At 37.4% G+C, this 22606-nt stretch overlaps 1 protein-coding gene across 3 annotated transcripts in view; it reads left to right on the top strand.

Moving 5' to 3' along the window:
- The window catches only part of LOC129764687 (DNA-binding protein D-ETS-3), a 200112-nt gene that overhangs the window by 116115 nt on the left and 61391 nt on the right, over nucleotides 1-22606 (top strand). For all 3 annotated transcript variants that reach the window (XM_055764039.1, XM_055764038.1, XM_055764040.1), the window contains 2 exons: nucleotides 3003-3053; nucleotides 11693-11770. In XM_055764039.1, coding sequence (XP_055620014.1) covers nucleotides 3003-3053; nucleotides 11693-11770 — 129 coding nt within the window. The remainder of the gene's footprint in view (nucleotides 1-3002; nucleotides 3054-11692; nucleotides 11771-22606) is intronic.

The raw sequence follows: 22606 nt of genomic DNA, 5'->3' as shown, positions 1-22606 counted from the left end.
TCAATTTAAACCATATACAGACTATAGGATTGTAATATATAGCATATCAAACAAATCTTAGGGTATTTCCGATTCGTTTGGTATGTAAATCGCCAGAATCCGTTCACGGCAAAAATACTTATTAACGTTAACTTTATTTCACAAAAACATGACCTGTTTTCTGATTTGGCACCCTTAATGGAAGACGTAGTTCTAAGTCAAAAATAAAAAATACGGGTCTAATATTTTCCGAAAAGGAACAAACCTATCACTTTCACGAAAACCAGCAACGAGAGCAAGCGTCTTCGTCGTATTCCGATGAAATCCAATTAAACGGGAAGCTTCATTACTAAAAGGGACTGCAAGGTTTGTTCTGACCGTAACACGCTTGGAGGTAAGCGGGTAAGCGTGATCCGTTTCCTGATAAATCTATGATGCATCTTGGATATTGTTTAAAATAATACTAGCTGACGCGGTAAACTTCGTCCCGCCCAAAATTTGTTTTTTGTTATCAATACCTTCAAACATTCACGTTTTCTTACTATGAGCAAGTTCATGGGTCCAATCGCAGAACTGTTCATTGATTGATCTTCTATTCGACTCCGTTGAATTTACCTTTTACTATAAAATTTCAACGTTTCTACCAAAACTCGACATTATAATATCAGATTATTTTCAGACACAATTCTTGTGCAAGATTTTTCAACCACTTGTAAATAACATGTATCTCCGTTACATGGAACAAATGTTTTATACAGAAAATATGATAGAATAAAGACAGCCCCAAATCGGACGATTCCTTGCTCGAGTTCTGCTCTTATCAACACATCCGGCGATCCTTTTTTTGGTATAGAAAGAAGAAGATATAGGAGTGCGTTTCATCACATTAAAATCCATTTCCAGTTTCGAACAAAGATCAATTTCGCTAGAGCAAACATCAAATGGACTAACAGCACTTGTCACTATGTTATTGTAGAACATATAGGAATTTAATTTTCCGAATTTTCCCTTTTTACTTCAGAGTTTTCTGAAAATTTTCAATTGTCATGTTTGGTTGGAATATTTTTGGTTGAAATATGTGTAATATTTTGATGGGACCTCCTCTCCATTCCAGAGGAGGGAGGGGTGTCATACCATTATAGAAACATTTCTCATACCCAAAAACCCTCACATCCCAAATTGTGCTTGATTAGTTCTCGAGTCATGCATTTGTATGACAGTACACCCTTGAAGAGCGGGAGGAGTGTCTAACCATTATAGAAATATTTATTGCTTCCCAAAACCTCCACATGCCAAATTTAGTTTCATTTGTTTGATTAATTCTAAAGTAATTCAGAAATTTGTGTTTCATTTGTATGGTAGCCCCCCTTAGAGAGGGGGGTGGAGAGTCTAACCACCATAGAAACATTTATTGCAACCTAAAATTCCTATATGCCCAATTTGGTTTCATTTGCTCGATTGATTCTAGAGTAATGCAGACATTTGTGTTTAATTTGTATGGCATCCCCCCCTCCCCCTTAGAGAGAGGGGTGGAGAGTCTAACCATCATAGAAACATTTATCGCACTCTAAAACCTCAATATGCCCAATTTGGTTTCATTTGCTGGATTAATTCTCGAGTAATGCAGAAATTTGTGTTTCATGTGTATGGTAGTCCCCCCTTAGAGAGGGGTGTGGAGAGTCTTACCACCATAGAAACATTTATTGCATCCTAATACCTCAATATGCCTAATTTGATTTCATTTGCTTGATTAATCCCCGAGTAATGTAGAAATTTGTGTATAATTTGTATGGGAGCCCCCCCTTAGAGAGGGGGGAGGGGTCTCAAACTATCACGAAAACCTTCGCCAGCCCCAAAAACCCCTACATTCCAATTTTCATGTTGATCGGTTCAGTAGTTTCCGAGTCCATAAGAATCAGACACACAGACAGACAGAAATCCATTTTTATATATATATAGATAGATCACACCAAAAGTTTGATGTTTTCGACATAAAAATAAATAAACTTGTGAAATTTTATTATAGTACGCATATTTGATTCTGAATATTTTCAAAGCACAGTGATTCGTCTTTAATTGGGCATCTAGCTAATTGGACATATCTGTTATTTCACACGAATAATTGGACATTTGGTCTCTAATTGGACATTTTTGTGAATATCCTTTGTGCAAGTTTCTACAACACGATACATTTTTAGTAGTGTTTTACACCTAGATTATGTATTTTGCACACTTTTCTAATGGTTATATATATATATTATATATATAATATTTGTTAGATTATCAATGATTTTCCTGTTTTAATTTGTTTTTCACATTGTGTCACTTAATTTGGCTGAAATCGTCTCGAATTGCTGGTTCACGCTCGAGTGCAAAGGGGTGAATATTGAGAATTCGCCTCAAATATACCGTTATTTAGGGTGTATACCGAAAGTGAATTCGGTGTATAGTCTTTTGAATTTACTGAATTTACTATAAGAAGAGCAAGAGGAGGAATCTTGCGAATAGTAGATGCAAGTTACAAGCAGTATGAGTGATTTGAAGAGCTTAAACGAGCAATATCCTCTACGTAGAACGAGGTACACACTACAACATGGTGCAGCTTGGCCAAAACCACCCCGAATGGGTTATTTGAACTGATTGAGAACTAAAGATGCCCATGGATTAGAAACTTATTGTAATTCATGGGAAATTGACGTTAATTTTGCAAAGAAGTGAGAGTTTTCCCATCTGGTTCTATAGTTATGAAACACTAGAATTTTTGTTTTTTTAATGTTTCGCGCCTAGACACAACAATAAAGTTCAATTGGCCAGTTTTTTAAATGAAGATAGTTATTATATTCTACACTATACACTTCAATTCAACCGACTTCTTACATATTTCTGAAAACTCAGAAAAAATGAGTTGTGCTATAGTTGTGAAACGCAGTGTAGATAAACTTTAAAAAAGTTTTTTTTTTAATTTTTCATTATCTATTACCATTTTTTACCAAATTTTCTAATTGTTTTTTTTTAATTTTCAGATTCATCTTACAAATCATCATGGGGTTCACACAGTTCGTCGCAAAGTCAAGGTATGTTCAATGTATTATTTATAGTTAGGAATGACTTGATAATTATATTCCTACTGTTTATACTTTATAAATCTGAGCACAATAAAACTATTCTCCAGTCTTTCAAAATATTTTTTATTTTGGATTTGAAAATAAATCCAAATATTTTTTTGTTTTCTTGAAGGTAGCGTTTATTAAATCACGGCAGTATTGCTCACAGTAAATTTTGAATTGGCATTCAAAAAGATTATTTTAATTTTTTTGGGTTTAATGTTGTAAATTAAATTAAGGTAAAGTGTTTAGATAAACATTCCTGAATAATTACACATACTAAATGTCTACTTTCAGTTGGAATCTTCTAACATGTTTGTTATGGATTTTGTGGTGTCTAGACTAAAAAAACACTAGCTTTTCATATAATTTTTGGAAAACTGAAACTTTTAATCGAAAATTTCCACAAAATATATAACGTACATTGAATGGCAAATACTTTCACGAGGGTTGCTCGAAGAGCATTGAAATACGCGATTCTCTGTTACACAATTTCAAATCTGACATCAGCGTCAGATATTTTACATTGTCACAACATTATTTGCCTACACTACTTTTCCTAAAACACACATCGAATGTATTTTTAAGTGTTTACTCCTCTCTTGTTATTTTTTTTTTACTGAGAAATATATGTAATCTGCCCTAACTACCGCAACGGGTCATTTGACCCTTGCAAACATTTATATAATATTGGAAAGATTTTTATGTGTGGTTGTGATACAAAAGTATTGCATTACACATTTTTTTGCTATTGCTTTATATATTTTGTGGCATTTGTGAATGAATAGTGAATGATTAGAATTAATTGTATTGCTAACTATCCAAGCGAGCTAACAGTAACCATTCCAAGCTAAAGCGCTATTTCGCGTGTCACAAATTGTAATTTCATTATTTTGCTAATAATTGTTGTCCCAAAATGTCGAAATATACGGGAGAATTTTATAAATCAAGTCATTGTTCACTACCTATTTATAAGGGATCACTTGACTCGCTGTGGTAGGAATAGGTATACATGAAACAACGGTAGGTTTAGGGTTAATAGTACACAGACTGAGAATGTTTTACCATTCAAACGATTTTTTTTTAATAAATCGTTTATTTTTACAGGCTCAGTTACCTAAGTTTAAAGGAGCCAAATTCCTATCTATATTGTTACAAGTATATATAAACATTTTTCATTAATTCTAATGTTAATGAAGTAGAGAACCGATTAATCGCGGTTTGCTCGAGTTTAGAAGGGTGACATTTTTTCTTCAGTAAAAGGAAGGAGAATAATATATATATATATATATAATGAAATGTTGACAGTGTTCACACTCACATTCATTACACTGAATTCTTAAGCTTATCTTATATCTAATATGTATTTACATTTCACCTTATTCTATTGTCCATTCAAACGTTGTTCGCGTTTTTTTTTTGTTTTGACAAATAAATCCTCATGCTTCAGCGTAAATCAACACTTTTTTTGCTAAGAACCGCACAGTGAAACCACTTCTACGGGCTTCATAATGTGTAATCAAAGTTGAGCCAATATCAAAAACAAATGTTACGCTCTCTTGATCTTGCATCAACATCAAAAGAACACCACCACTGCTTATTAACCTCTTCATGGTTCCTGATTCTTGGAAACACCACCGCTCATCGTATCTGTTTTCGATGCTGCTTCAGCACTTGCAGCACAGATAGAACATAGAGATTGCTCAATTCCTCGCATAGATAAGTTTTCTTAGCCACAGGCAACATTTGCTTTTGCACCCACCGAACTGTTCACAAGATTTACCCAGCCAAAGTTGGTTTTTGCGCGCTCGAGTTTGGAATGGTGAAGCATTTTACGCGCTTTGTGACTTGTGGACAGCAAAATTCCATCAAAAAAGTCCCCCTTCTAACGATCGAGGATGCTAACGATGGGGAAGAACGCCGAACGCCTATCGGCTCAGAAGCATCAACACGCATAGCCATGGTGATGGTGTTACAAATGACACCCCAGAGCGCTTTCTGACACAACATTAAATTTTAAGTTTAACCCGCCGGGCGGCCGGCTTCTAGAAGCTAGGGGATAACGTTCCGTTGGTTTCGCGTGGAGTAGCGTGAATGGAAGCGGCCACATGCAGAGCGTGAAGGAAAACAGATTTTCCAACTCGTCCCCGTCGTTACTTGTGGCGACGACGAAAATTAAGAGAGACACACACACGGATATTTCCAAACCAACATGTGCGACTCTCGGCGGCGACAGCAAATTCAATTTGAATGTGATCAAAAAGTGGTTTGATGATTCGCACTGATTGTAAACAATCAAAGACCTGATCGAATGTAAGAGAGGGGGGTGCCGAAGCGAAGGCGCTTCGGGCGATTTTAGCTCTTTTGCCGCCTTATAATAAAGGACACAACACCACCCGTACCAGAGAATGAGGATTGCACTTTTGACTGCTGCCCTCGGAAGCACGGTATGTGCGTTGGGAAAAGGTTTATAAAGTTTTTAGAGGGCCGCCCGTCGGTGTTTTCATTACGCTTGTGCGGAGATGGAAGAAATGTTCAAAGGTGGATGTTCAGAATGTTCATGATTCAGTGGCAGAAAAAATAGATGTGTCTTTTTTGTTCGAGTATTGAATGGCTCTTACTGGCATAGCTGTACGATATACCCAATTCACTATCCAACAATTTCAATGTTTCAATGTTATCGTACTCTGTTGACAATGGATTGTACTGGATAGTTCAAAAAATCTATGCTGTCCGCCTCCGCTTGTATACTACAGCCACTTTTTTGAACGATACATTGTTCGTCGTACATGTTTAAAGGACGAATCGTTTTCTTTACGTTGAATTGATCAAAGTCGATTTGCATGTTATCAGATAACTGTTTTTTGCAGTTTCCTAGCATCGGATTCTTTACAAATCCCTGCAATATCTAGTAACCATGGGCACCATTTTGTTTAATGAATGGTTATCAAGTTCTTGAACCGTTAAATATTATCCAGCTCAAAATTACCGTCATCAATCCTGAAGAAAGAGGGTCTTCGCAGCCACATTGGTTGCGCGTTCACTCACTAATCGATCGATCGTGAGTTCAAAACTCAGGGATCTCAATTGACCATGTTTGTGTTGATATAGCATAACTACGTCCACGCAACAATTATCAGAGATGGAGATCGATTAACGGTCGGAGTCCTGGCCTCTCGTCATCCATACAAACTCTACTTGAAACTGCTCTAATCTGCAAGAAACATTGGGCTGTTGTGCTATTAATAATACAACAATGATCATATCAACTGTCTCCACTATCCGGTCTAACTGAACAATGGAAGAACAGAAGGAATACTCTTACGCCTAAATGACTACTGTGTAATTTACAATTTATAGATACGATAAAACATTTAACATGTACACGATTAAATCCGACTCTTTGAAAGCCAAAATTCTGAGGTGCCTAAATAAACAGAAAAAATGGATTAAACAAATAAAAAATCTTGAATAACCTTCACGGAAGTTTTCAACTGTTTTAGACAACGAATAAATCACGAACATCAAATCGAGCGGTCCGTTTCTAGAACTGGGTTTTGTTATAATATTTTCGTCATACACTTCCCGCACTCCTTCCTTTCAGCTTTTTCTTCTATTTTTTGTGGTAGTAAAGCATATTATGCCCAGCAAATTCTTCATGTTCGAACCTTGATAACCATCACAACACTTGCTTGAATTACGTCGAAAGGTTTTTTTTTCTTAGGTTGAATTTGAACAACAAAACAGCACAACACAAATTTTTGGCATACATGTCAAGATATAAACAACATACATCCACTGGCAGAAACAAATGGACTTTATCAACAACCATGTAATTCCAGTTATCGGTGAAATCACATCGTCTAAACAGGTCCAAACAGTGAGATGTGAGATTTGTTGTTCAGAAAACTCCACTTTCAATGGATCCATTGGGTCCTATTATATAAATCGAATCGAAAAATCGATACCATCAGTATCACTATCACACCGAGCAAACTTTCGTATTTTGTAAACCGAGATGATCTCTTACCGAGCTCAAATTTCATGTGTTGCAATTGCATATATTTAAGCGTTTCTGAAATATTCCCCAAAGGAAAATAAACTATGTGTGGTTTATTCCTAAGATATAACCGCAAGGTTGACGTAGGACTACCGTTGGCTTAGTAATCATTTGAGTGTATTGATCAAATTCTTAATTAAACCAGTGATTAAATGAAACAATTTCCGAATTCGATTGCGAACAATTTCCAGTTTAGGCCATTTCATGCATTGTGAAAGATACCGTTGCAAGTCAGACGTATGGCATGATGCCTTATTAATTTCATTAATTTATCGTGGACCTCCAAAATATGTGAACAGAAGAATTGCTAAACGATCAATGTTTTTTACATTTTCCTCTGCAGTTTTTGTATCTCCCAAGTGTATGTAATCTCGAAGCGCAAATTTGCTTGATTTGATGAACATCAGGCACTCAGTTTTGATTTTGACATACAAGTTGAACGCATCTTGTTCAATCGACGTTACCGACCGTAACCGTTACTGAAAATGCATGCGGCTACAAAAGCACCCGCAACTTGCATATGTTTTGTAATATTTTGCATCGATTTCCTCAGGCTCATATGTTTTGAAATATAAAAATGCATGCGGTTTGCATAAGTTTTTGCAATGCTGATTCGCAGCGTAATTATAACTGATTGGTTTTTCGAGCGGATGTCAGCTTATATACGGATTTGTGTGATTTCAATAGCGTGTTTTCAAAGCTATTTTGAAGTTATTGAAATAAGTTTTCAGGTCAATAATTAACAATCATATAACTCTTGGACATTTTGTCTTTCAAATGAAATTATTATTATTCGGTTAGAAAATGAAGGTGAAAATGTGTTACGCTGCGGTTGCTATCAACTCCGGTGCCACCAAACAACCGATTTGGTTCGGATTTTCCGTCGCCGTTCTGCAAAAGATGCTGCATAGTATAATTTGTGGACTGTTCCTCGGGGAAATTGTGTTTTTTGTGCGTTTTATAGCTGAAAAATACTCCAAGCGGTGTCGTTGGATATTCAATAAATTCAGTGGTTAAGTTTCGCTCTAGACAGCGAGCAATCAACAGTACATATCACCGTTTAGGGCTTAATTGTCAATTGGCTTAATGGATTAATTTTTATTGCTTTGCGAATCATTCAATCATTCCTCCCAGTCCAAGCATTAATTCATCGGTCCTAGTCAGTGCTACCTAATATTTGTACTAAAGAGTTCATACTCAAATTTCTATTATGTTTGTTCTCGGCGGCAATGATTTCGTAGTTCCACGTTAACAATAGTTCGTGTTTTGGACACCAATTTTCTAATTTTGATGTATGGATCAATTTGGAGGATCCGTAACAATATGTTGCAACGAAGAAAACCAGGAAATTTGCAATAGTTAATTTTTTGAAGTAAGGGAGCAAGTTGTAATTTCCTATCTTTTCAGACCACAAAGTGTTTTTCTATCTCGGACTAGAAAATCGAACACATCGGAGGGTACACCGATCCTTGAACGTCTTAAAAATGCTCTGGATCTGGTTCTGCATTTCTGTTGAACAAATAGCATTTTTTTTATCAAAGCTGTATCTCTTCCGTTTTTCATTCTGTTCAAAGCGGAAATCAAAATGGATACAATAAATAGGAGTTCAAACGATACGATGCATTGAAAAACTGAAAATCTTTTATGGAAACCTTTGCCTTATATTTAAAACACGAGACACTAGGTTCAAGTTGAAGGCCCAAATAGCACCTACTCATCTGTAGAGGAGGCTTTCTGAGGACAAAATGTCTATACATCACGTGCCAAAACCCTATCGTATAGCACTGGAAAAACGGATTTATCAAAACGAATAATCAGAAATACTGAATAATTTCTCATTTTCAGTGACAAATCAAAGCTGGTTGCGACCAACTTTATTATTTCCTTCTAGAGTATAATTGAGTATACCGAAATGAATGAATAGCTGCACCAGGAAAAAATGTTTGATGACTCTTGTTAAACATTCTGTTTTTTTTTTGATAACCAAAAGACAAAATGTTATTAACCCTCTCGCTACGAGCGTCACGAACTATAGACGACATCAGGATGATACTGCACATCGATCACACCAGTGCGATATGCAACTTTTTGACGCAGTGCTCCGTTCATCGCATTTACATTTTAGTATTTGTTATGTCCTTTCTTTGTCTGGGCCGCTTCTAGTAGGCCTCGTCGCATGCTTTCAACAAGAGTGTAAAGATGCTTCTCGCCCAGACACTGCCATGCTCCCTTTAGAGCAGCAATACTCAACCTGTGGCCCGGCGAGCTCTACTGGTTGGCCCTTCTGGTGTAGCTTTATCTTAAATTATTTTGTATGTGTAACAATAAAGGAAACCTTAGAAATCATTAGCCATTTTTAACGTGGAACTATGTATTATGGTGCTAAATAAGAGAACAGGGCACACTTTCATGAAATAGAAACAGCAAATGCAGCGTATTGCACTTTAAGCTCCGCTCGTTTTCAATTTATTGAATATAAACAAACTATTCGCAATTTCACAGCATTCACGATTCATCAGCTATCCAGCTAGAGACAAGATGGCAGCGAGGTTTCCAAAATGGTCTTTCTCAAGGCCGAGAGTTTAGTTTAGTTTCCATATCGACCTTTTTAAAGGCTAGAGGCGGATGATCTGAGAAATTTAAAATCTCTATAATTCAAACCATGATCGTCATTATTCACAGAGTCTTGCTCCATATCGCAAACAGTGATGCGTAGTACCGCGTACCGTGTCGATTTTCATACCGTATGGTGGAGACGGCTTCTGTATTTTTGCATCACATCGTTTCTACATCGACTTTTCCGCCCCGGGTGCGCCGCAGATTCTTCCCTGGGTGCAAATCAACACTTCCGCCTGGGTACAAAAGCTTCACTCGACGCCACTACCCATCGGTATTTTTCAGGGCCACCAAAACATTGGAGGTATTTAGAAAATTTCAATGCGTTTTGAAATAATATCCAAAGTAATCAAAAGCGAATTGATTTTTTTGCTGGAAGAGAGCTTTCGTGAATTTAGGAGCGTGCTCGAATTTATTGGTGTTATGATGATGATGTTTTGAATTATAGAGTCTTTCTCAGACTCTCAGACTTCCTCAGTACATTCGCCAATAGCCTTAAAAACTATTAATTTGGAAAACTACACTAAACACTCGGCCTACGGAAAGGCCATTTGGAAAGCCTCGCTGTCGCTGCCATCTGGTCGCTTGCAGGATGACTTATAAATCGTGAATGATTTTTTGGCGACTTTTTCCGACCGATCAATGAATTTTCGTGAATTCAAGCATTGTTTCCGGATTAGAGGTGGCGTCAAAGTGCAGCGCATTTCTAGTCAGATGTGAAGAAGGTATTTTCAGCAGTAAGACCTGCGTTCTTCGGTGGAAAACTGAAGGTGAAAATTTGTTCCGCAACGGTTGCCGTCGACGCCGTCACCCCACTATACAATCAATTCGATTCGGATTTTCTGTTCCCGTGTTCTTTGGACTTTTGTTATTTAAGAAATGTTATTTTGCTAAAAGATACTGAAAAACTAGTTCAATACATTCACCTTTCATAGAAATTTTATTACGGAAATTAAATTATTATTGTGTTTTTTGGAAGACAATCATTCATAACTCAACTTCGCTGAAGAGAACTGTCACGTTTAATTAAAATTGAAAGAATTTTGGAGCATTGATGAGATAAATTGAGCACTTTATTTCTTTCAGTACTGTAGTTTCGCATACTTGTATGAAAATTCTCAACCATAACTAACGTGAAATCGAAATGCTTCTTTCATGTCAGTTATCCTGATATTGATTAAATTCTATAAAAATCTCAGTGCACAAATTTCTTACTCAAACAACATTATGTACATTTTCCATGGATAAAAGTATCTGATTGTGATTGTTGCAAGCAAACAATAACCTACAAAAAGCCTATTTTGTGCTCAAATCAGTTTTCGCTGTAAAAAACTCTCTTTTATCCCAAAAACGGAATATTTTCCTATCCAATTACTTACGCATTATACCTTTTACAAAACAAAAAATTTCGCACAACCTACATGTATTTGTTTTACGTACCGAATGAAACGCCCAATGGTTGTGTTAACATGTATCGTTGTTACACAGAGGAAAAAAAAAAGCCGAAACATTTTGCCACATGTGAAAAAGATCAAAAGAATTGTGTTTGCATGGATTTGCTTCGATTTGTTCCCTTCTCTCGTCTATTTTTTTTTTTTTTTCGTTTGGTTTGGTCGCCTTTGCCCTTTTCACATGTATCGATTTGATTGGACCCAGTTCGTGTTCGATTGGAATTTTTTTGTCCTCTCGTTTGTTATCCTTCAGTGGATATATTTTATTATACAAATTCGGGGAAATTTGCAAGGATCGTACGTCGACAGTGGCGTTGCGATTTTCCTCTCGGCTCTGTGCGGAACGCGGTGATAGATGACTGTGGGTGGGTGATTTTTACATTTTATTTTTGTGTTTTGATGTGATCTTTTGTTCTATAATTTTTTTTCCGCATTCTAAGTAATCATTATTTTGTTTTTCTTTCTATTTCTTTCGATTACAGGTTACAGTTCAAATGCTCTGACCACCGTGAGCGTCGGGAAGACTTCCCTGGATGCACATTCCCACTTTAGACAACCAGGTAAATAGTACACACCAGACGACATAAAACTGAGATTGCCTTAATCAAATATGTGTTCCTCCGTGCGGTCCCATTCAGTAAGAGATTGTGATTTTCGATATTGCACAGTTTTCGAGCGAAATATACGAGGAGCTTAATAATCAATAAGCATCGTTCCACCATTCTAACGATTTCGATCGAAACAACCAGCATTCGCAGCCACCAGCTTGACGGTTGCTGTGTGAGGGTGGGAAAACTAGGCAAACAGATAAATTTTCGCCCGCCTCTTGACCTGCTGCCTGTTGTGAATATTGCTGGCCGTCGTTTGCGAATGTGGAAATAAACATGCAGACGAATAATGAAGTTGGATAGTTGGTAAACACGAAACGTAATTAAAAGCATTTCGGACTTACAGAGCACACTTTCAGACACACATAACAGGGACTCCAATCTCCCCGAGGTGAGCGCTGTCTGTTTGCGAATCACAGTCTAAGAGCTCAGAATGGCTCTGTCACTTGAGATGGAATTCGTTTTTCTGGATCATCAATTGGGTGCTTTGCTGATGGATATCTGTCTGGTGGAAACGTAATATGCGCTGTGTTGTTCTTCAAATCGACTTTGGGAAATTGAAATAATATATTCGACAACGTTTCAAGTACGTTTTGATCAATCATAATAATCTGTTCAACAACTTTTGCACAAGCTGCGAATATCCCACTAAACCGGACACTATCCGAACACAGGAAAAGATTTAATGTAGTGCAAAAACTTTACACCTTGCACAGATGCGCACCCAGAATATGCGACTGCTGCCGAGAACACTCAAACTTTTTGTTCGAGACCGTAATTTGAAAAAGTGTCCTCTTGTGAGAAAACTTGTTCAGATTGCGCAGAAAAAAAAGTTGTATTCATTCCACTCTTGTATCGGAGCGCGAAATTTATGCTTCACCAGTTGGAGTGGCTCATTCTAAATAATAGTAATCAAGAGTGGGCCAAAAGTGTGTGTATGAGAACATGTATGCAAATGTTTTCACCGCTTTCCAGTAGCAGGAGCAGCAACAGCATCATCATCGTGACACGGTTCAGGGGACAATTCTGTGTTGTTCGAGTGGAAGAAAAACCTATATGAACGAGTGTGGGGTACACATTTTGAATGCATTGTTTAACAGAATTTTCCTCCCCCTCTCCCCGCCATTGACGCCACTAATGACGGTCTCTCGTAGACACGGGCAGAGATTTCGAGGAGAAAATAAAGCCCTGTATTGAAAAATGTTATGAAACATTTTCTATTGTTCGTGGTGAGCAGCAACTATTGTGCGCAATTTCATATTATATTTTATTTCATTCCACTCACACACACACGGCACCCAGCAGCATAATAATAATTTTGAAATTTTCATTCACATTGCAAATGCCTCGTAGGGATAAATGCACTGAGCATTGTGTGTCCAAATATATGAGTGGTTGTCATCTCCAGCAGAAGGATACAGAAATTACAATATAAAGGTTCACTTTTGTTACGATTTACTTCGATATGGCTGATGGGAGCGCTCGATGATGGTGTGGGGGAGGACACTCGAAGCTTGGATGCGAACTAGATTTTATTGTTACTGATTGGATGCTGCGGCGGAGATTTTACATTCAACATTCATGCGGTCGAAGTTGCGATGTTGGATTAGTAGTGAGATTTAGTCTGGCCTATTGTCGAAAAGATGTTCTAGTTACAAATCGGACTCAATTATACACAATATTAGACTAGCTGACCTGACAAACGTTGTTCTGTCATATAAATTATGTCTAGTGAATATTTTAGTTGCTCAATAAACTAATGTATTGTAAGTGTATTTGAATGTTTTAACGATCCATGAAATTAATCGAACGTAATCAACAAAGGATAAATTCCACGTGGATATCGAGCAAATACGTGAAGGTTTGACCGTGTATGGTATTGCCCCGTGGGAACATGGTCTTCCCGAACCCGAGTATGATTACGGCCCGTTCTTTGATGATGATCAAACGGATATGTGGCACTATAGACGATGACAGTCGACGAAAATCAAACAAAAAATAACAAAAAAAAACTTTTTTTTAATTCAATGCATTTTATCAACACGTTGAGTGCCACGGTTATATAACGACTCTTTGGAAATTTTTAAACGTGTTAAGACCATCGTTTCTTATCGTAGTGGAAGATATAGGGTTGGGGAAAAAGAAATGTCGTATTTCTGATCGAAATTTGACGCTTTATTTAACATACTTAAAATTATCCAATTTAAGTCAAATATGCGCCGGTTTGTTCGTTCGCAAACTTGTTGCCATTTAGAAGGCAACTTCATTATCCCCCCCTTATAAAACTCCCCCTCCTTATTTGCAAAAAACTCGGACAGCCAGTTTTCGCAAGCCTCTATTGGGCCAACTTAGTAGGCCGTATGAATAAAAACAAAATTCATCTTTACTTTACTTCATTCGAGCAGTCGAGCAGTGAGATTAAGTTTTTACCAAGATGCTAAACTATAGGTGTTTTGTTCTTGACACTTTCAGGACATGACGTGAGACGAGTAGCGAGACGTAACTTTCAGAATTATTTACTTTTTGTTCGGGTGTGTGGTTATGATTTCAATGTCAACTCGCTAAGGAAAATAATTGAAGGAAAAAATTAGCAAATATATATTCGTGGAATATAGTGCACCTTTTGCTCTAGCCAATTACTTGTAACGGCCCTTTCCGGATCTCCTTCCCGGAATATGCACAGCATTCTCCTCCTCCCTGAGCGAAATCAGTGGAGCCATAATCAGCGTTATTTTTTGTCACCATCGCCGTAAGCTGATAGTACTCTTTTCCCCGCCGATGGAAGCCAAACAGAAGTACATTTTGCTTGGAAAGAAAGGCGAAAAGATATACTAAAACATCCTTCTGCACTGTTATGATTCGACAATAAAGCGCGAGCAGCTATTTTGCCAACGAATGCATTTGTCACCAGAAGATACGACTTGTTTTGTAAACAAATTTGTTTTTTCACGAGCAATGGCCGAACAGCAATTTTGGCATTGCGGTCCACCTATAGTACAACGCCTTGGTTTTTACTACGTTTGGTATGAATAAAATAAACAACAAAGTATTTACTTTTCGAAAATGGATGTTTAGCTGATTTCGTATGAATAAAACAGCATGCATCAAGTATTTACTTCGTAATTATCAAGTATGCTCATGAGCATACTTTGGATCTTTCATTCGTTTTGATTTCATATCCTATTTATGTTTAATGCTGCTATGTTGCGCTTGAAGTTAAACAAGTTAACGATCCGCATTGATGGCATTGAGCTGAGGGGAGCGTAAAAAATTGATTGATTTTCAGGCGGAATGAACACGTTTTTAAAATTTAAATTATGAATGAAAAATAACCTTTCCGTACCAATTTGGCATTCTGTTTAAATGAAAAACACTTTTGTTTGCAGGTGGTGAGAAAATCTTGTACGATAATTGTTTTTGAAGACAACTTTATATTATAATGAAAAGTTTCAGTAATAATGTTGGAAATGTAGACAAAGGATTAAAAAAAAAGTCGGAAAAAAGTGTTTTAAGTGATTAAATAACATGATGTGAACATTTTCATTCAAATTTTAACATTTGAAAACTTGCTTCGTGTCTTCTAATATGGTAGGTATTACACTAACGAGATAGGGACCCAAACTATTGTCCCTAATTGAAAGTAGCCACCAGACGTGGACACTATTCTTTTTTCATCGCGAATTCACGCTTTGTCCAAAAAAACGTTTTGAAACGAAACCTAAACAATCAGTTGACAGATGTTTGACAAAGTAAAAACTATGTTCGAATTCGAAAATAAAATTAGTAAAGTAAACATTTATTCATACGGATTCAAGTAAATACTAGGAAAGTTTACTTTACTTGGAAATGGGCAGAATAAGTAAATACTTTTTTTTATTCATACGACTTAGTATCACCAAGAGCGTTTTGCATGGACCGGAAGAGATGATAATCACTTGGAGCTAGGTCCGGACTATATTGTGGGTGCAATAGGACATCCCATCCGAGCTGCCGTAGCTTCTGGCGGGACATCACAGATGTGTGAGGCCGAGCGTTGTCCTGGTGGAAAACAACACCATTCCTATTGATCATTTCTGGCCGCTTCTGGTCAATCGCCTGCTTCAAACGGTCAAGCTGCTCACAGTAGAGAACCGAGTTGAGGGTCTGGCCATAGTTGAGCAGCTCATAGTGGATGATTCCCTTCCAATCCCACCAAACACACAGCAAAACCTTCCTGGCTGTCAATCCAGGCTTGGTAATGGTTTGGGCCGGCTCACCGCGCTTCGACCACGACTTTTTTCGCTTTAGGTTGTCGTATGTGATCCACTTTTCATCACCAGTCACCATCTTCTTCAAAAATGGGTCGAGTTCGTTCAGTTTCAGCAGTGCATCGCAGGCGTTGATTCGGTCTAAAAGATTCTTTTGCGTCAACTTGTGAGGCACCCATACATCCAGCTTTTTTTGGAATCCAATCTTCTGCAAATGGTTCCAAACGGTTTTATGGTCTATACCCAGTTCCTGGCAAATCGAGCGAGTGCTAACATGCCGGTTTACTTGGATGATTTCAACGATTTTATCGGTTTCCACGACGATTGACCTACCAGTACGGGGTGTATCTTCGACAGCCACTACACCAGAACGAAATCGATCAAACCAACGTTGTACTGTGCGAATCGTTACAGTATCGGGTCCATAAACCACATGATTTTTTTTCGGCCGCCTTCGTTGCAGTTTTACCTCGCAGGTAGTAAAAACGTAAAATATGGCGAATTTCTTGCTTGGTGGACTCCATCTTTGACGCGCTATAACTTGAGACTGAAAAGGACAATCACAACACTGTCAAAACGACACTTGTAGCACAGATTATCGTCTTTAAATAGCCGTATAGTATGACCCGATGGGATAAGTACAACACAAGATATGCTTAAGTGTTGTCATATATTGACAATATACGACATTTCTTTTTCCCCAACCCAATATTTTTGTTCGGAAGGGAATGCTTATAAGCTTCCAGTGACTCAAACCCGTAGTCATACTCCACCATGCTGATCTCTTTTCCCTTCTTTTGAAAGTCGAAAACAAGCATTCGGAACATTCTATTTAGATTGTGAAGCAAAGCGTCAAGACAGACCCAGAGCTCAAGACATATAAAGTTTGTACATGGTTACATTACAACTGCTTAAAAGTTATTGATATTCCTCCACGATCTTCCGACATCAATCCCACTAAAAAAAAACTGAGGAAGTTATCTGTGTTGGGAATTTAGAAACCATCAAATTTTTAAAAATATCGATTTTAAAAACCACCTGATGAAAAAATTGATAATTATCCTTCCGAATACACAAAAAAAACTCGTAAATAATAAAGATGGAATTCGGAAATTGGCCAACGCCTTCGAAATCGAGCAGAGATTTCAACCAGCGTGCGATTATGAGTTTAAGTCAATTTTCATACATTAGCACATACTTTCGCAATTTTTAGAGAAATAAAAACCATTATTCTGAAAACAGATAGCAAAACTTTTAACTCTCATATGACTCTATAACTTTATCTCAATAGAATGTTCCGAAAGCTTGTTTTCGATTTTCAAAAGAAGGGAAAAGAGATCTGCGTGGTGGAGTACGACTACAGGTTTGAGTCACTGTATATGCTTAAAAAAAGGTTTTCAATAAGAGCACTACAATTTTTTTTTAAATAAGACAAAAACGGTTTTGGATATCAATGAAATTCATTATTCATGTGAAAATACATTCGATGCCATTATATATGGAACTCGATTTCTTTTGCATGGCCACCACGAACAAGCTTGCAGAATTCCAGACACTGAACCCAATTATCGTCGGTTTTTAAGCATACATCGGCCGATACTGCTGCAATTTCACGTTCGATATTCTTACGAAGTTCATCAATCGTGGCTGGCCTGTTGGCATAGACCATAGACTTGACGTAGCCCCACAGGAAATAGTCTAACGGCGTCAAATCGCACGACCGAGGCGGCCAATTGACTGAACCATTTCGTGGGATAACACGCTCACCAAACTTGGCTTGGCTGTGTGGCTTATGGCAATGTCCTGTTGAAACCACACATTGTACCAGTCCATATCATCCAATTCGGACCAAAAATATTCGGTTATCATTGAGCGGTAGTGATTACCATTCACAGTAACGTGTCGGTCTTGATCATCACGGAAGAAGACGCCGCCGGACTCATGACTCATGGAGTACGTGTGGATTGCTGCTTGACCATTAATGCATGTTATGCTTATTGACGAAGCCATTCAGCCAGAAGTGAGCCTCATCGCTGAAGAAGATTTTTCGATGAAAATCCGGATCATTTTCAAGTTGTTGCTCAGCCCAATTCATGGACAAACGACGCTTCTGGTGGTCGAGCGGCTTCAGTTCTTGCCTCCATTTAATCTTGTAAGGATGTAGGCCTTTTCGCAAAATTCGCCACAACGTGTGAGAGACTGATGTGGGTCTTCCTCAATTGATGCGCTAGCGGCAGAGATATTCTCGACACGACGGGCACTTCTTTGCACTACGGAAACATTTTGTGCTGTGCCTATGAACTCAAATTTTTCCACTAGACGCTCAATTGTTGATCTGGCAGGACGATTATGACGACCATAAATTGGACATAGCATTCTCAAAGTTGAGGCCATTGACTCTGAATTTCGGTAATAAATTTTAATAATCTCGACTCGTTGCTAGGTCGTATATCTTCCATCATAAAACGGCACAAATGGTCCCTATCGATCTACTTTTGTAGCATCCCTATTGAAATACCCGTTATAATACTGTCATTGTTGAAATTCCATCATATGCGTAGAAGGGAATATGATCCACTATCGCCTCTTGAAATATTCCGGATACATTTTTTTTTATATTAGAAAAGTGTTTTCTGACTTTAAAAAATTCAATCAAAAACTTGTTTTTATTTTATGTTCAAAAACAAAATAAAAAAAACAACTTTTCACGTTAAACGGTTTAATGTACTAAAATCTAAAAAATTATTAGGCAAGTAGTAGTTAGTAGTTATCACATCCCCTCCTTCATTAATCTAGGACAATGATGAGACTAAAATAAAATCGTGGGCATATGATGAAACAACTAACTGTGGATAATGGAAATCCGATGTGTCCCACGATTTTATTTTAGTCTCATCATTGTCCTAGATCAATGAAGAAAGGGATGTGATAACTACTAACAGGTCAATCACGGAGAGCAACTACGAATTGTACAGTCTACCCAAGCTTGAGCTCAAGCTCAAAGGGATGTGATAACTACCAACTGCTTCTTGCCAAATTATTTTCTAGCTTTTAGTACATTAAACCGTTCAACTTGATTTTTTTTTTACTTTTTTTTTATTTTCTAGTTTTTAGTACATTATCTGTATGATTAGTATACTTCTCTACAATAAAACCATCCAACCTTTTTTTTTATTTTTATTTCTTTTCTAATTTTCTTCGGAATATTTCGATGATGTACTGTATTGTATTAGTCAAACCATTTCATTCGATACCGATATTGAGGGAATTACAAAAAAAAATACATACACCTTTTTAAATTTATGTTGTTCATAATGTAGTGTGTTCTCCAAGTCAAGCTTTTCAGCCATTTTTTACCGGCGGTCAAATTGGATTTTTCAAGATAATGTAATACACAGTATCATAATGACAGCAGAGATAAAGGTTTGTTCCAAATTGCAGATCAATAAATCAAATGGAACGGGGTCAAATATTTATTAATGTGGGACAGCCATACAGACATACAAACATACATACAAACAGGTCATGTTGAATGAAACCGTTCAAAAAAAGTAATTGGCTATTTTGTTACAACGTCCATCTTGGATTTGAATTTTGCTAAATAGCTGTGATGTACTGGTCAAGCCACTTCACTTGATACCCGTTTTCATGGGGTTTGTTTTGAGAAAATATATAATCCGTCATTTTGTGGTGTCAGCCATCAAGGATTTACATTTTTTTATAAATAACTTCTACTAGTTAAGCCCTTTCATTTGATACCATTATTGACTGGATTTTGGAAAAAAAATATATCGCCATTTTATTGTGGCGGCCATTTGCATTTGCATTTTTCATGTATAACTGTGTTCTACTAGTTAAGTTCTTTTACAAACCACCATATTGATGAGGTTTTGAGAGAAAATGTAATCTGTTATTTTGTTGTGGCGATCATTTTGGATTTACATTCCTCATGTATAACTGTGTTCCATTAGTCAAGCCTTTTCATTTGATACCTATATTGATGGGGTTTTGAGAAAATATTTAATCCGCCATTTTGTGGTGGCGGCCATTTTGGATTTGCATTCTCCACGAATAGCTGTGTTCTACTAGTCAAGCCCTTTCATTTGATACCCATATTGATGGGGTTTGGGAAAAACCAATATTGATGGGGTTTTCAGAAAATATGTAATCCACCATTTTGTAGCAGCCGCCATCTTGGATTTTTGAAATCATGAAATACGCAGTTTTATGATGACTACAGAGATAAAGATGTGTTCCAAATTTGAGATCAATAGGTCAACAGGAAGAGGTTCAAATTTCTATTAATGTGGTAAAGCGCTACAGACAAACATGTTACAAACATACAAACCTACAAACATACAAACATGCAAATTACAGGGCAAGCTGAATAAAACCGTTTAAAAATACATAAATATGAATAAACTTTAAAAAATCAGGATTCAATTATATACAGTGGAAGGACAATTGGAGATTGTATATTATCGAGTTCCCTCTGTATAATCGATTCTGCTCCGATCTTCAACATATTTCTTAAATTAATTCAAGTTGAAACTACGTAACCGAATTCATTCAATTTAATCAATGTTTCATCAAAACAATTACTAACATTCGGCCCATTCTGATCAATTCGCTTGTTTATCACATTTATCATTACAAAATTATGCAAAAAATAAAAAATAAAATTGTAAAAATTGTAGGTGACTCGAACAGGAGGCCACATAGAATGTAGTTCTTCAATGGATGCGTGTCGGGATGAGTATAGTAGTCAGGGAATGTAATTACAGGAGATGCTAGGATATGTGAAACAATGAAAATCAAACCATACTGTTTCCATATATCAAATATGCGGTTCTTTGCGTTGCATCAGCACTGTTTATATGATTCAGATCAAACCGGTCACACCTATGGCAAGAATGAAAATAAAGATTCCAAATTCCAAGAAAATGTTCCTTGAACTCTAAATCTCAATCTTCACGAGTAAACCTAGGAAAATGCTGCATCGTAATGGGAACGATCCGCATGAGAATAGAGAAACAACTGACGATTTTCCATAGCGAAGATGTGCTATTTCTAGTTTCTCATTCATTTTTGACGTAGAATTACGTCTTTCATTAAGGGTGCCAAATCAGAAAACAGGTCACATTTTTATGAAACAAAGTTAACGTTAATAACTATTTTTGCTGCGAACGGATTTTAGCGATTTACATACTAAAGTAATCGAAAATTCCATAAGATTTGTTTAATGTGCTAAACATTAGAATCCCTTGGTTTGTAAATGGTTAAAATTCATGACAACTTTAAGCGTTTCCATACATTTGTTCTATCCATTTGTGTGCTTTCCCGAACAGAGCTGTCAATAACGAGCAACTTATCGACGACGGAGGGGAAATCGTAGGATTCAAAGTCTCCGTGAGCAAAGGAAAAGTAGAAGAATGAAGGGGAATACTTGCCTAGAGTATAAACAGTGGATCTCGCTAAGACAAACTTTCATTCGGCATCGGACTGTTGAGCAATCCAGTTCACTTTGCTTTCGCTGCGCTTCGATCTAAGATTGGACCCTACCAGCGGTAATCCAACTTGGATATCGTCGTTTGGTTTTTCTGTTTTTCGCGTTATTCGTATCGTGTGTTTTTTTCCGCGTCATTAATTGGACGCTTCGCATAGTGTGTGATGAGTAAGAAGAAGAGGAATGCAGGCTCGAGCCCTGCAAAAAACGAACGCATTGCCAGGGGCCACAAAATTTCGAGGCAAGCGTCATCTAATGATGCACGCGATGTTGGTGCAGTGAAAAGCGCTCGCACTGAACCGAGCCCTCGCGAGTGGGACACCGCATCGAACAACAGCGGAGTAGGCGATTTCGGCGCGTCGGTCGAAAATGTAAACGCCGTTACCCAGGCAGCAACCAAAATCAAGCTCCCCCCGCTGGTGGTGAAGGCGGTCGCTCTTGACAAACTCATCAGCGAATTCGCATTGATGGGTGTTACAGCAGAATACAAGCTGTGTGGCATAATTCAGTGTTTTTTCCAAGCAGTTAACATAGTTTGTTTTCCGTCATCATAAGGGCTTCGTTGGTGCCTTTGACAATGCATCAATGCATTAAACTGACTGACGTTATGGCGAAGCAAGCGTTAAGGTTGTGCGCCAAAAAAATTATTTGGGGAATACCAAGCATCTTGAATGTCTTACTGGAATGTTATAAGTTATTTGGATTCGCGTCCCAGTCGCAAAACAGTCTTCAACTAGGATTGCATTTACGCTAATATTGACCATAATGAAGCATTGCTACTGCTACTACTCGAAAAGGATGTTATTAACAAAAAGAGTTTATTTCACTTGTTTAGTCACCAAGAAAGTGAATGACGTTCTGGAATTTTGTATATGATTAGGTTTCGCTTGCCAGTAGCAAAACTTCCTCCACTAAGGGTGACAGCTGCGCTTCTCTCGAGCATGAGAAAGTAATGCAACTTTTTTCGATGCGTTCCTTTTGAGAATAGCGTAAAATGATGAGAAGTATTTATATTCCTAGTAGTTTCAAGCCACC

This window comes from Toxorhynchites rutilus, chromosome 2, assembly GCF_029784135.1.
Source record: "Toxorhynchites rutilus septentrionalis strain SRP chromosome 2, ASM2978413v1, whole genome shotgun sequence".
NCBI classification, from domain to species: Eukaryota; Metazoa; Arthropoda; class Insecta; order Diptera; family Culicidae; genus Toxorhynchites; species Toxorhynchites rutilus.
Note: the sequence above shows the minus strand (reverse complement) of the source record. Positions and strands in the feature narration are given on the sequence as shown.